This window comes from Oncorhynchus kisutch, unplaced genomic scaffold (assembly GCF_002021735.2).
Source record: "Oncorhynchus kisutch isolate 150728-3 unplaced genomic scaffold, Okis_V2 scaffold2126, whole genome shotgun sequence".
Lineage (NCBI taxonomy): Eukaryota > Metazoa > Chordata > Actinopteri > Salmoniformes > Salmonidae > Oncorhynchus > Oncorhynchus kisutch.
In genome coordinates this window covers 1-13,597 of record NW_022264071.1, presented here as the reverse complement: position 1 = coordinate 13,597, position 13,597 = coordinate 1, and the positions used below count along the sequence as shown (strand labels likewise).

Here is a 13,597-nt window from a genome sequence, read left to right as displayed (position 1 = left end):
CAGGGTAAGAGAAAGCAGAACATTCTGCTCTACTGCAAAGTACAAGTGGCGCCAATATAATTGACCTCATCTGTACGCATTCAAATAAATTGCTTCTATCAATGGTACTGTGTCAAGTCGACGGTCAATCTTTCACAGGTCACACGGAAAACTATTAGCCGAACATCTTTGCTCAGATCTGAGCTTTCCGGTCTAAAATGGCCATCATTAGCTTAACAGATCGGTTAAGATGATTCCATTGAAGTGTTTTGAATCAAGACGTTGCTAGAGTACCCTTCCAAGTCACCACTCAAGAGCTTTTGCAGGGCGAGATCCCTATCCAGAGGTAGAAGACAGAAGGGTGTTGTCCCACTGATTTCCACTTTAATTAGTGAAACAAATTCTTCGTACGAGCTATAATCATTCAAGTGAACTTCTCATGAGTAGCATGAGCTGGTGACATCACCAGCTCACCACTGAAGGTTCATCAATATGAAACGAACAGTCTGAGCTTTACAATTCTATGACTACAACAAAAACATTTCCATGTGATCATGAATCCCAAGACAAATAGAACAGTAAATAAAGTGCTTTAATGCCAACAGAAATATGTGCCCTATGTGCCATTACTAATACTGCCCAGCAGTAGGAGGGAGAAACAGGACGTCTCAGTTGAAGGCCCCAGGGTCCACATAAGGGTAGGCCAGGAACTGTCCTAGTTTGTTTCCTTTCTTGTCGTAGTGAAGCATGCGGAAGCATCGCTCACAGAAGAGACACGGGTCATTTGGAGCAAATGGATCATTTGTGGTTAACCATCTGAAAAAAACAAAAGCCAAATTAGTACACTGACAACTTGTAATGAATTTAAACGAATGTACAGTCAATTGTTAGGGATGTTTTTTTGGCCCGGTCATGTAAAAAGAGAATGATATTTTTTCTACACACCTGCCGATGTAGACGTGACACACGGCGCACTTCCTGGTCATGACCCTGTGCTTGTGGGTAAGGAGAGGGTACAACTTCCTATCCAGGCAGTCATCCTTATGAGCCAGTCTGGAAACATTGGGCAGGGATAAAATAAAACATACCATGTCCACACTAATGAAACCCAGCCAAACCAAGCCTTGTTACACATCTACCATAGTAGCTGGAACCTTTCACCTTTAGCGTGGAATGATCTCCAATGCACTTTAAAATATGATGCAGGGGTGTCAAACTCATTCCATGGAGGGCCTAGTGTCTGCTGGTTTTTGTTTTTCCTTTTAATAAAGACCTGGACAACCAGGTGAGGAGAGTTCTTTACTAATTGCTAACCTTAATCAATCAAGTACAAGGGAGGAGCGAACACTCGGTCCTCCGTGGAATGAGCTTGACCCGTGCTGTAGGACTGGGGCACTTTTTCCCCCAAAACACGGTCCTCTGGATCCCAATGGGGGGCACATTTTGGTTTTTGCCCTAATACTACACAGCTGATTCAAATGATCAAAAGGTTGATGAATCAGTTGTGTAGTTCTAGGGCAAAAACCAAAACGTGCACCCGTTGGGGTCCAGAGGACAGAGTTTGGAAAACACTGGTCTAAGGCATGTGATGGCTCCTAGGGGATCTTTTACTGAACAATGTATTTTAAAACAACCCAACAATACATGAAAAGCAAAACACTATCACAATTCTTTTTGAATGAATGTGTATTCTGTACTGTATTAAAACAGGGCTCATCTGGAAAAGAGACATTGATCTCAGCCTTGACTCCTTGTCAAAATAAAGGCTAAATAAATAAAAACTGTGTTGAAAAGGACAAAGTGATGGGAAAATATCTGAGCCAGCACAGTTTTATAACAGTTTTACTGGCAGCACTGAGGCTGAGGCCTTCTTGGAAACATCACGCCACAAAACCAGCCTTCATGCACAGTTAGTGCCTCCAGCAAAGAAAACCAGTCAGAAGAAGGCTAAAACTTAAATCAAATCAGTCTCAGAAAGCTGAAAAGGCTGACCTACAATATAGATCAATTGGAAAGCCTCAAGGCTCTATCATGTGAGTGAATTGATCAAAGATATGACTTTATCCTATTCATCTAGAAAGGGCAGCACTTTCCCCTGACCTGCTCTCTTACCAGAAATCTGGCCTTCTTCACAGTACTGATATGAGTAAGGTGAACTGATTTCTGACACATTGATTTCGTATAGATACAGCAACATATTTTGGCTCTGTAGTCGGCACTTTGATTCTTAAATGATTTAATGACTGAGGTTAAAGTGTAGACTGTCAACTTAAATTTGAGCTTACTTTCATTCATATCGGGTGACCCGTTTAGAAATTAACACTTTGTACATTCGGAAAGTATTCAGACCCCGTGACTTTTTTTCTTATTTTGTTACATTACAGCCTTATTCTAAAATTGATTAAATGGTTTTTCCCCCACTCAATCTACACACAATACCCCATAATGGTTTTTAGAAATGTTTGAAAAAAATACATAAATGTAATATTTAATTTCAAGCATTTAGACCCTTTTTGTAAATAAGGCATTTCATTTTAATACATTTGCAAATATTTTAAAATGCCTGTTTTCACTAATGTCATTATGGGGTATTGTGTGTAGATTGATGAGGAAATTTTTTTATTTAATCCAATTTTGGAATAAGGCTGTAATGTAACAATGTGGAAAAGCACATGTTGACAAGATGTTGGGGAATCACTGGAGGGGAATATTGACCAACTGAGCATAGGTGTACAGCTCAATAAACACACCAGGCACTTTGTTACATTTCAGTGGTATATTGAGATGCAAACTCAGTTGAATAAATGTAAACTCTGTATCTGACATGGTACAGGTGTCTTTTTTTAAGCCCATAACAACGTGTGTCATGTGTATACTTCTGTTTCAAAGTAGATTTGTTTAAGACTCCCAAGAAATCACTCTGTGACCCTTATTTATCCAACTGCAGTAAAAGGTTATTAAGGGAGTAACATTCTGTTTAAGTCATTAGTAAAGAACACATCGTTAAAGAGTAAAATGATATTTTTAGGTGGTTTTAAGCCTGTCAATCATTTATTGCTTCATAAGCAGAAACATTGTGGCTGCCCAGGTCATTAGGCATGTTGTGAACCTAGGGTCACCCTAAGTTCATAATATTGAACGCATTAAGGCGTTCTGTTAGACGCCTAGAGTTCCGAGCTTGCAGACACGTCGCTGCTTGTAAATACCCCTGCTTGTAACCAGACACCCCCCCCCCCCCCTGCACCAGTACCCCCTGTATATAGCCTCGTTATTGTTACATTTTTTTATTTATTTTCAGTTGATTTAGGAAATATTTTCTTAAATCCAATTTTTCTTAACTGCAATGTTGGTTAAGGGCTTGTAAGTAAGCATGTCACAGTAAGAACTACACCTTTTGTAGTAAGCGCATGTGACAAATATAATTGGATTTTGATTTGACACACATCCCAAGAACCCATTGGCTCTTGTGTAGAGACAGGAACAGGGCGGGGAGAGACAGATCGAAAGATTTTCTTTAAAAGGTAAATAACATTTTTCTTTAAAACCTTTTATTTTCTTAAATCTTTGGTACGGAAATGTAAGCATACATATTACAATTAAAGTTTTCTATGCAATATGAAAAGACTGTTCTAATTACAGTTCTTAGAGAAGAGCATGTCTGTCTTTGACCTGGGACTGACTGTAACCTAACACCCCCACTTGCCCTCCTACCCCTTGTACAATATATAAATAACCCTTACCCTCGTACCCCGTGTACAAGGTATAAATAACCCTTACCCTCCTACCCTGTGTACAAGGTATAAATAACATTTTTATCTAACTCTCAGCTCATAACACACCACCTTGTGAAACACATCCTAGTCCTCAAGCCTGTATTCCACTCAAGGTTTGGTCTGTATATTCTTCTCCTAAGGTATAGAGCTTCACTCTACAGGCTGGGTAATCAAACCCCATAGCTGTCCATTAGATATAACCACTTGATCTCCCAGTACCTTTATGGATAGTATTTGGGTTCTGCACAAATGTAGACAACTATTTTTTGTAGTGCTGATTTACACTAAGCCCTTTTTCTATTGAAGCCTGCATCATCCTACTTCCGATGTTACGGTGTGTCAGTAAGTGACAACTCCATGTTTATTTTCCTTCTTTAGAGTTCTGTTCCTCTCTCTAGGTTTCTTCTCGCTCGTAGTGTTCACAGGACAAGCCTAAGACTTACTTATACACAGGCAGACCTACCCGGGTTGACCAGAATGGCTCTGTCAGAGGGCTGCCTCGCTTCTAGGCCTTAGGAAACTTTGCAGTATTTTTTATTTTTTAATGTAATCATTCCTTACATTGTTAGCCAGGAAGAACTATTGGATATCAGAGCGACATCAACTTTCCAGCACTACGACCAGGAATACGACTTTCCTGAGGCGGATCCTTTGTCTGAACCACCCAGGGCATTTGAACTGATTCCAGAGGCTGACCCAAAACAAAGCCGCCGGAGAAGAGGTAGATGGAGCGGTCTTCAGGTTAGACTTGGGAGGTGCGCACACCACCCACCGCTTCTGAGTATATTACTTGCTAATGTCCAGTCTCTAGACAACAAGGTAGATGATATTAGGGCAAGGGTTGCTTTCCAGAGAGATATCAGGGATTCTAACATACTGTTTCACGGAAACATGGCTCTCTCGGGATATGCGGTCAGAGTCGATTCTTTGTGGGTCTCGGGAATAAACATCTCTCCGGGAAGAAGGGCAGGGGTTGTGTTCCATGATTAACAACTCATGGTGTAATTGTAACAACATACAGGAACTCAAGTCCTTCTGCTCACCCAACCTATAATGACTCACAGATGCTGACCGAGTTCTCCTCAGTTATTGTCACAGCCGTGTATATCCCCCCCCTCAAGCCGATACCACGACGGCCCTCAAGGAACTTCACTAGACTTTATGCAAACTGGAAACCATATATCCGGAGGCTGTATTTTTTGTAGCTGGGGATAAAAAAAAAAAAGCTCATTTGAGAACAAGGCTACCTAAATTCTATCAGCATATTGATCGCGCTGGAAAAACACTGGGTCACTGCTACTCTAACTTCTGCGATGCATACAACGCCCTCCCTAACACTCCTTTCGGCAAATGTGATCGACTCCATTTTGCTCCTCCCTCCTACAGGCAGAAACTCTTAACAGGATGTACCCGTGCTAAGGACTATTCAACGCTGGTCTGACCAATCAGAATCCACAAGATTGTTTTGATCACACAGACTGGGACATGTTCCGGGTAGCCTCAGAGAATAATATTGAAGTATACGCCGAGTCTGAGTGAGCTTATAAGGAAGCGTATAGGAGATGTTGTACCTACTGGGACTATTAGAACCTACCCTAACCAGAAACCGTGGACAGATGGCAGCATTCACGCAAAACAGACCACCATGGAAAGGTGACTGGGAATATGGCCGAATACAAACAGTGTAGTTATTCCCTCCGCAAGGCAAATCAAACAAGTGAAATGTCAGTATAGAGACAAAGTGGAGTCGCAATTCAATGGCTCAGACACGAGACATACGTGGCAGGGTCTACAGACAATCACAGACTACAAAAGGAAAACCAGCCACGTCACAGACACTGACATCTTGCTTCCAGACAAACTAGGATAATACAAACTAGGATAATATTGAGGTTAATACAGTGCCAACGATGCTGCCCGCTACCAAGGACTGTGGGCTCTCCTTCGCCGTGGACGACGCGAGTAAGACATTTAAACGTGTTAACCCTTGCAAGGCCGCCAGCCCGGACCGCGTACTCAGACCAGCTGGCTATTCTCTCTCTCTCTATCCCAGTCTGCTGTCCCCATATGCTTCAAGATAGCCACAAATGTTCCTGTACCCAAGAAGGCACTGAACTAAATTACTATCGCACCGTAGCACTCACTTCTGTCATCAAAGTGCTTTGAGAGACTAGGCAAGGATCATATCACCACCACCTTACCGGTCACCCTAGACCCACTTCAATTTGCTTACCGCCCCAATAGGTCCACAGACGATGCAATCGCCGGCACGCTGCACACTTCCCTATCCCATCTGGACAAGAGGAATACCTATGTAAGAGTGCTGCTCATTGACTACAGCTCAGCATTCAACGTCATAGTACTCTCCAAGCTCATCGTTAAGCTTGAGGCACTGGGTCTCAACCGCGCCCTGAGCAACTGGGTCCTGGACTTCCTGACGGGCCGCCCCCAGGTGGTGAATGTCGGAAACAGCACTGTCCACTTCGCTGATCCTCAACACAAGAGTGCGTGCTCACCCCCCTTCTGTACTCCGTTCACCCATGACTGCGTGGCCACACACGCCTCCAACTCAATCATCAAGTTTGCAGACGACATAACAGTAATTGGCTTGATTACCAACAACCACAAGACAGCCTACAGGGAGGAGGTGAGGGCACTCGGAGTGTGGTGTCAGGAAAACAACCTCTCACTCAACGTCAGCAAAACAAAGGAGATGATCGTGGACTTCAGGAAACAGCAGAGGGAGCACCACCCTATCCACATCGATGGGACAGCAGTGGAGAAGGTGGAAAGTTAAGTTCCTGGGCATACACATCACAGACAAAATGAAATGTTCCACTACACAAACAGTGTGGTGAAGACGGCGCAACAACAGGTCACCTAAAACCCTGACAAACTTTTACAGATGCACAATTGAGAGCATCCTGTCGGGCTGTAACACAGCCTGGTACGGCAACTGCACCGCCCTCAACCTCAAGGCTCTCCAGAGGGTGGTGCAGTCTGACCAGCGCATCACCAGGGGCAAACTACCTGCCCTCCAGGACACCTACAGCACTTGATGTCACAGGAAGGCCAAAAAGATCATCAAGGACAACAACCACCGAGCCACTGCCTTTCACCCCGCTATCATCCAGAAGGCGAGGCCAGTACAGGTGCATCAAAGCTGGGACCGAGAGACAGCGTCTATCTCAAGGCCATCAGACTGCTAAACAGCCATCACTAACACAGTGGCTGCTGCCTACACAGACTTGAAATCATTGGCCACTTTAATAAACGGATCACTAGTCACTTTAATAATGTTTACAGATCTTGCATTACTAACCTCATATGTATAAACTGTATTTTATACCATCTATTACATCTTGCCTATGGTCGCTCCCATTGCGCATCCATTATTTGTATATATTCTTATCCCATTCCTTTACTTAGATGTGTTTGTATTAGGTAGTCGTTGTGGAATTGTGAGATTACATGTTAGATATTGCTGCACTGTCAGAACTAGAAACACAAACATTTCAAATGTGATTTGAAATTGCTTTTATGTTCATTCTACAAGGGGGTCACACGCTCACAACACTTCCACAAGTTCACTACAAAACTTACCAACTGTTTGAACTGTCAAAAGTTCAAACTCAAGCCTCCCTGAAAAGTTATTTAAAAAAAAACATTTTTACTTTAAACACATTTCTTTAAGTTCAACAAGTTCACTACACATCACCTGAGAGGATGTCACTAAGAGTTCAAACTTCAAATGCATTTTTTACTTCAAAGACACAGGTGTACTGTCAAGTTACCTAATGACAAACTAAATAAAGTGAGAACATCCAGAGGATGTCATTAACAGGTCCACCAAAAGGACACAGCAAAGCACATCAATCCGTTTTTGACAGCAACTGTCTACTATATTCGCTCTTGCATATGCTGATTGTTTTGGTTGTGTTTGAGATGATTTTGTGCCCGATAGAAATTCATGGTAAATAATGTGTCATTTACAATAAAAGTGACTCAAATGACACACTACATTATTTACCATGAATTTCTGTAGTGTGTCATTTGAGTCACTTTTATTGTAAATGACACATTATTTACCATGAATTTCTATTGGGCACAAAATAAATCTGAAACACAACAAAAAAAAAAAACAGCAAATGTATCCCAAAAGTGTAGAGTCACAAGTTTGATATGGTCATTGCATGCTATGAACATGGGACCAAATACTAAATATTTTACGTGAATTTGTCACAATACGTTTGGTCCCCTAAAATGGGGGGACTATGTACAAAAAGTGCAGTAATTTCTGAATGGTTCACCCAATATGGATAAAAGTACCCTCAAATTAAAGCTGAAGGTCTGCACTTTAACCTCATAGTTTGATCATTTATAATCCAAAGTGCTGGAGTACAGAGCCAAAACAGCAAACGTGTCACTGTCCCAATACTTTTGGAGCTCAGTGTAGGGGGAAATGACATACCAAGTCAAAGCTCAAAATCCAGGTATCAATATGGATGACAAAATGACCTCTGACCTGATATCGGTGATGATGACAACGTGCTCGCAGTCTCCCTGGTGACAGAAGAGGTAGGGGTAGCCCACCTTCACCTTCAGGTCATAGAACCTGGTGTCCTCCATATTGGCCTTGTGGAATGTGGGGAAGTCTCTGGTCTTTGCCCAATCAATGGTGGTCCTGGAAATATAGTACAATGCAACTTTATTGTCCAATTTGAAAAGTACAGTAGAAAGTAGAGGAAGAGAAATGAACGCCAACACCCAGAAAATACGCTTTGGAAATTCATCTTAAATTTACACAGAAAAAAAAACAATTTAAGATTTTACTGAGTTACAGTTCATATTGAAATAAATAAGGCCCTAAACAGCTCTGGTGGACATTCCTGCAGTCAGCATGCCAATTGCACGCTCCCTCAAAATTTGAGATATCTGTGGCATTGTGTTGAGTGACACAACTGCACATTTTAGAGCGGCCTTTTATTGTTCCCCAGCACAAGGTGCACCTGTGTAATGATCATGCTGTTTAATCAGCTTCTTGATATGACACACCTGTTAGGTAGATGGTAGATTATCTTGGCAAATGGGAGAAATGCTCACTAACAGGGATGTAAACAAAAGTGTGCACAACATTTTAGAGAAATAGGCTGTGTGTGTATGAAAATTGTGTGTATGAAGATTTCTGGGATCTTTTATGTTTCTGTTTTGTGTTTCTGGACCTAAGGAAGGCTTTTGATACTGTTAACCATGAGATTCTCATCACAAAATTGCCCAAGTTCAATTGTTCCCCCGATGCCTTGATGGATGAAATCATACCTTGAAGGGAGAACTCAGTGTGTCAGAGTGAGCAATGAGCTGTCGCCCACTCTAAGCTATGATGTGGGCGTGCCCCAAGGGTCAATACTGGGGCCCCTCCTGTTCAGCCTGTACATTAATGATCTGCCTTCTGTCTGTACTGGGTCTGAAGTTCAAATGTATGCAGATGATACAGTGCTATATGTGCATGCAAAGAGCAAACAACAAGCTGCACAAGAACTCACTACTGTAATGGTCCAGGTTACAAAGTGACTCAGTGACTCGTGTTTGCATCTCAATGTGAAAAAAACTGTCTGCATGTTCTTCACAAAGAGGGTAACAGATGCTACTGAGCCAGATGTCTATGTGTCAGGTGAGAAGCTCCAGGTGGTATCTGATTAAGTACCTTGGCATCATACTTGAATCCAACCGCTCTTTTAAAGAGCAGGTGAAAAACGTAATTCAAATAACTAAATTCAACCTAGCTGATTTCCGATTGATACGAAATTGTTTGACTACAGAGGTAGCAAAACTGTACTATAAGTCTATGATACTCCCCCCCTTATCATACTGCTTGACTACTTGGGCCCAAGCTTGCTGTACAACATTAAAACCCATTCAGTCTGTCTACAAACAGTCTCTCAAAGTGCTTGATAGGAAGCCCAATAGCCATGATCACTGTTACATCCTCAGAAAGCATGAGCTCCTGAGTTGGGAAAATCTTGTGCAATACACCGACACATGTCTTGTATTCAAGATCCTAAATGGCCTGGCTCCCCCTCCACTCAGTATTTTGTTAAACAGAAAACCATGAGAGTTGACTGTATAGTTCCCTTAAGGAAAAGCACCTTTAGTAAATCCACTTTCTCTGTGAGAGCTTCCAATGTCTGGAACACACTGCCATCAGACACACATAACTGCACCACATATCACACTTTCACAAAAAACATGAAGACATGGCTAAAGACCTATCAGAATTGTGAACATAATCCCTAGCTGTGTATTGCCACTTTCCATGTTGTCTGTAGTTTGTGAGGTGGTGGAAACACTGTTGCTTTTATGGATTTTGTCTTGTTGCTTTTTGTTCTATGTTGCTCTGTCTGTGTGCTACGTCTTGCTTGTCCTATGTTGCTCTGTCTGTGTGCTACGTCTTGCTTGTCCTATGTTGCTCTGTCTGTATGCTACGTCTTGCTTGTCCTATGTTGCTCTGTCTGTATGCTACGTCTTGCTTGTCCTATGTTGCTCTGTCTGTATGCTACGTCTTGCTTGTCCTATGTTGCTCTGTCTGTATGCTACGTCTTGCTTGTCCTATGTTGCTCTGTCTGTATGCTACGTCTTGCTTGTCCTATGTTGCTCTGTCTGTATGCTACGTCTTGCTTGTCCTATGTTGCTCTGTCTGTATGCTACGTCTTGCTTGTCCTATGTTGCTCTGTCTGTATGCTACGTCTTGCTTGTCCTATGTTGCTCTGTCTGTATGCTACGTCTTGCTTGTCCTATGTTGCTCTGTCTGTATGCTACGTCTTGCTTGTCCTATGTTGCTCTGTCTGTATGCTACGTCTTGCTTGTCCTATGTTGCTCTGTCTGTATGCTACGTCTTGCTTGTCCTATGTTGCTCTGTCTGTATGCTACGTCTTGCTTGTCCTATGTTGCTCTGTCTGTATGCTACGTCTTGCTTGTCCTATGTTGCTCTGTCTGTATGCTACGTCTTGCTTGTCCTATGTTGCTCTGTCTGTATGCTACGTCTTGCTTGTCCTATGTTGCTCTGTCTGTATGCTACGTCTTGCTTGTCCTATGTTGCTCTGCATGTGCTCACTGCTCAATGATTGTCTATATTGTAATTGTTTTTAATAACCTGCCCAGGGACTGCGGTTGAAAATTAGCCGGCTGGCTAAAACCGACACTTACTGAAACGTTGATTAATGTGCACTGTCCCTGTAAAAATAAAATGAACTCAACAAATAAACTCAAAAGGTTGTTTCCAGTTCATCAATAAAATGCACACGAATATCCATTAGATATAGCAGATACTGAGCAAATGGCTAAGTGCATGAGAGGAGAGCATGTAGAACATATTTTCCTATTTCCAATGGGTCTTGTGGCCTGGTTTGACATTTTAAATTACTGGATTGTGGCCCATTACAATCTAACATCTGTTGATTCCGCTGACACCGCATGACCCAAGGTTAACCCAGGCATATAGTTTAGTCTGGGTCAGTTAGGCAAACCGAATGCAATATTCTACACCTAAAACCTCCATCTCCGATCCAATATAGAGTTCTATGGCTGAAAAAAGTATTGTCTTAATTCTTTGTGGATCTGCCCCTACCTCTCACTCTCGACAGTATTGTCTCTGCAATATACAGGCCTGGCTTTTGTCTTTTTCGGGTTACTCCCTGGCTTCTACAGGCCCATTTCCACAGATGTTCTCTCACAGAATCAGCTACGGTGAGTTCAAGTAAGCCTAGTCTGAAGTGTTCAGTCAGTCCAGTTGACGTAGCCAGAGGGGATGATGGTTCAGTCAGTCAGTCCAGTCGACGTAGCCAGAGGTAATGATGGTTCAGTCAGTCAGTCCAGTCGACGTAGCCAGAGGGGATGATGGTTCAGTCAGTCAGTCCAGTCTACGTAGCCAGAGGGGATGATGGTTCAGTCAGTCAGTCCAGTCGACGTAGCCAGAGGGGATGATGGTTCAGTCAGTCAGTCCAGTCGACGTAGCGGGAGGGGATGATGGTTCAGTCAGTCCAGTCGACGTAGCCAGATGACAGTTGGATGTCAGAGAAAGCGAGAAAGAAGAGAGCCACTTACTCGCTCATGTCCTGACACTCAGGGTGACGCATGTCATTGTAGAAGACTCCTTCAAAGTAGAAGAAGGCGGATTTGAAGTGATCCTGAAACAGACAGTGAAAAGGTTCACCCAACACCGACATGATGATCAAGTCCTATTATGTAGGCTTATACTCTCTGTGAGTGTGTGGCTGAGTAGCTCCCAACTTGGACATCCTTATGATCTCATTTGTTACTAATTGTATTCCATAGTCAATGTGTTCCAAGACTCACAATCAATGACTACCTGTGTAGCTGTATATCCATGATGACTAGACGGTTCTTCTTAAGAAGTCGTCCTTTACGTCACAGAGCCGTGCACAAGAAATCTACTGGCATCTGTAACAGTATAACTTTAGTCCGTCCCCTCGCCCCTGCTCGAACCAGGGACCCTCTGCACACATCAACAACAGTCACCCACGAAGCATCGTTACCCATCGCTCCACAAAAGCCGCAGCCCTTGCAGAGCAAAGAGAACCACTACTTCAAGGTCTCAGAGCAAGTGACGTCACCGATTGAAACGCTATTAGCGTGCACCGCCGCTAACTAGCTAGCCATTTCACATCCGTTACACATCTACTGAATGTTGGGTTTTGGAAGTGGGGTGGTAGCGTCTAACATTTGGATTCATTCGTTTGTTGTGCACTGCTCTGTGATGTAAGGGACGACTTCTTAAGACGAACTGTCTATCGACTATGGATTCACATCCCGACGGAAGCCTAGCGTCAGCTGCTAGTTCGAACCCCCCGAGCCAACAACGTGAAAAACATGCCTATGTGCCCTTGAGCAAAGACTTCAACCCTAATTGCTCCAGGGTCGCCGCTGATAATGGCTGACCCCTGGCCGTGACCCCAATCTCTGAGGGCGTCTCAGGGGGAGTTGGGATACGCAAAAAAGACATTTCCATTTCACACGTGCATAATACACACTTGTACATGTGTGAAACAGGGAAATATAAGCACCCACCTACCATTACAATAGTATGGTTTGAGCTCGATCTCTTTGTGTGCGTGTCACCTTGCTGATGAAGTCCGGTGCCATGTCAGGCGTGTTGCTGAACTCTCAAAGACCTGAAGGTCGCTGATACAGCAGATAGCATCCCTCAGGTCCACCAGACTATGGGAGCCCAGCATCTGAAGGGTCATGTGGGGCCTCACATACCTAAACTGGAAGAGAATGTACGTTATAGGGAAATAACGCACGCTCTAGAATGCTCTTTAAGCCAATCAGAAATGGGTATTCAACAATTCCATGGTATAAATGAGATTAATAGGCAAAGCATGTACATGTCTTACAAAAGCACATTATTGTTGTGTTTAATGATGGAGATTGTTAGAATTAGGCTTATCAACTTTTGGTGATTCTTACAAAGACTTGGAATCGAAGAAGTGAAACTGCACGTACTCTCTCAAATATGGCAGGGTAGAGAACGTTTATGCTCAAAATTATCTCCCCTTCTGGCACCAAGTCAACAGGGTCCTCAGGCCTTTTCCCCACCGCTAGGCTCTCCTAGAAAAATCAAACACACACACAAGTCAATCAAATTTCTAAAAACAGCCCCCCTCTTAGCTCTTGTCGGTCGTGTTCATCTGGCACCAAACTGAAGAATATGACCCAGGGTCTGAGTGTGTAGACTTCTGGGTGTCAGTCACGCTACAGGTTACAGCAACAGGTTATACTCTATGTAAGTGACGCATTGTTTTCCAAGAAGTAGCCTTGAAGTTTTT

At 43.0% G+C, this 13,597-nt stretch overlaps 1 protein-coding gene across 1 annotated transcript; it reads right to left on the bottom strand.

Annotated features, from left to right (window-relative positions):
• Nucleotides 1–552: 552 nt before the first annotated feature.
• LOC109879919 (snRNA-activating protein complex subunit 3) lies at nt 553–13,379 on the bottom strand (the record flags this gene model as incomplete). Its single annotated transcript, XM_031819403.1, is given in 7 exon segments — nt 553–795; nt 925–1,032; nt 8,278–8,436; nt 11,853–11,935; nt 12,888–12,934; nt 12,937–13,036; nt 13,275–13,379. Coding segments are annotated over 7 exon segments (750 nt in total), but the record flags the coding sequence as incomplete, so codon positions are not given.
• Between the last annotated feature and the right edge of the window lie 218 nt (nt 13,380–13,597).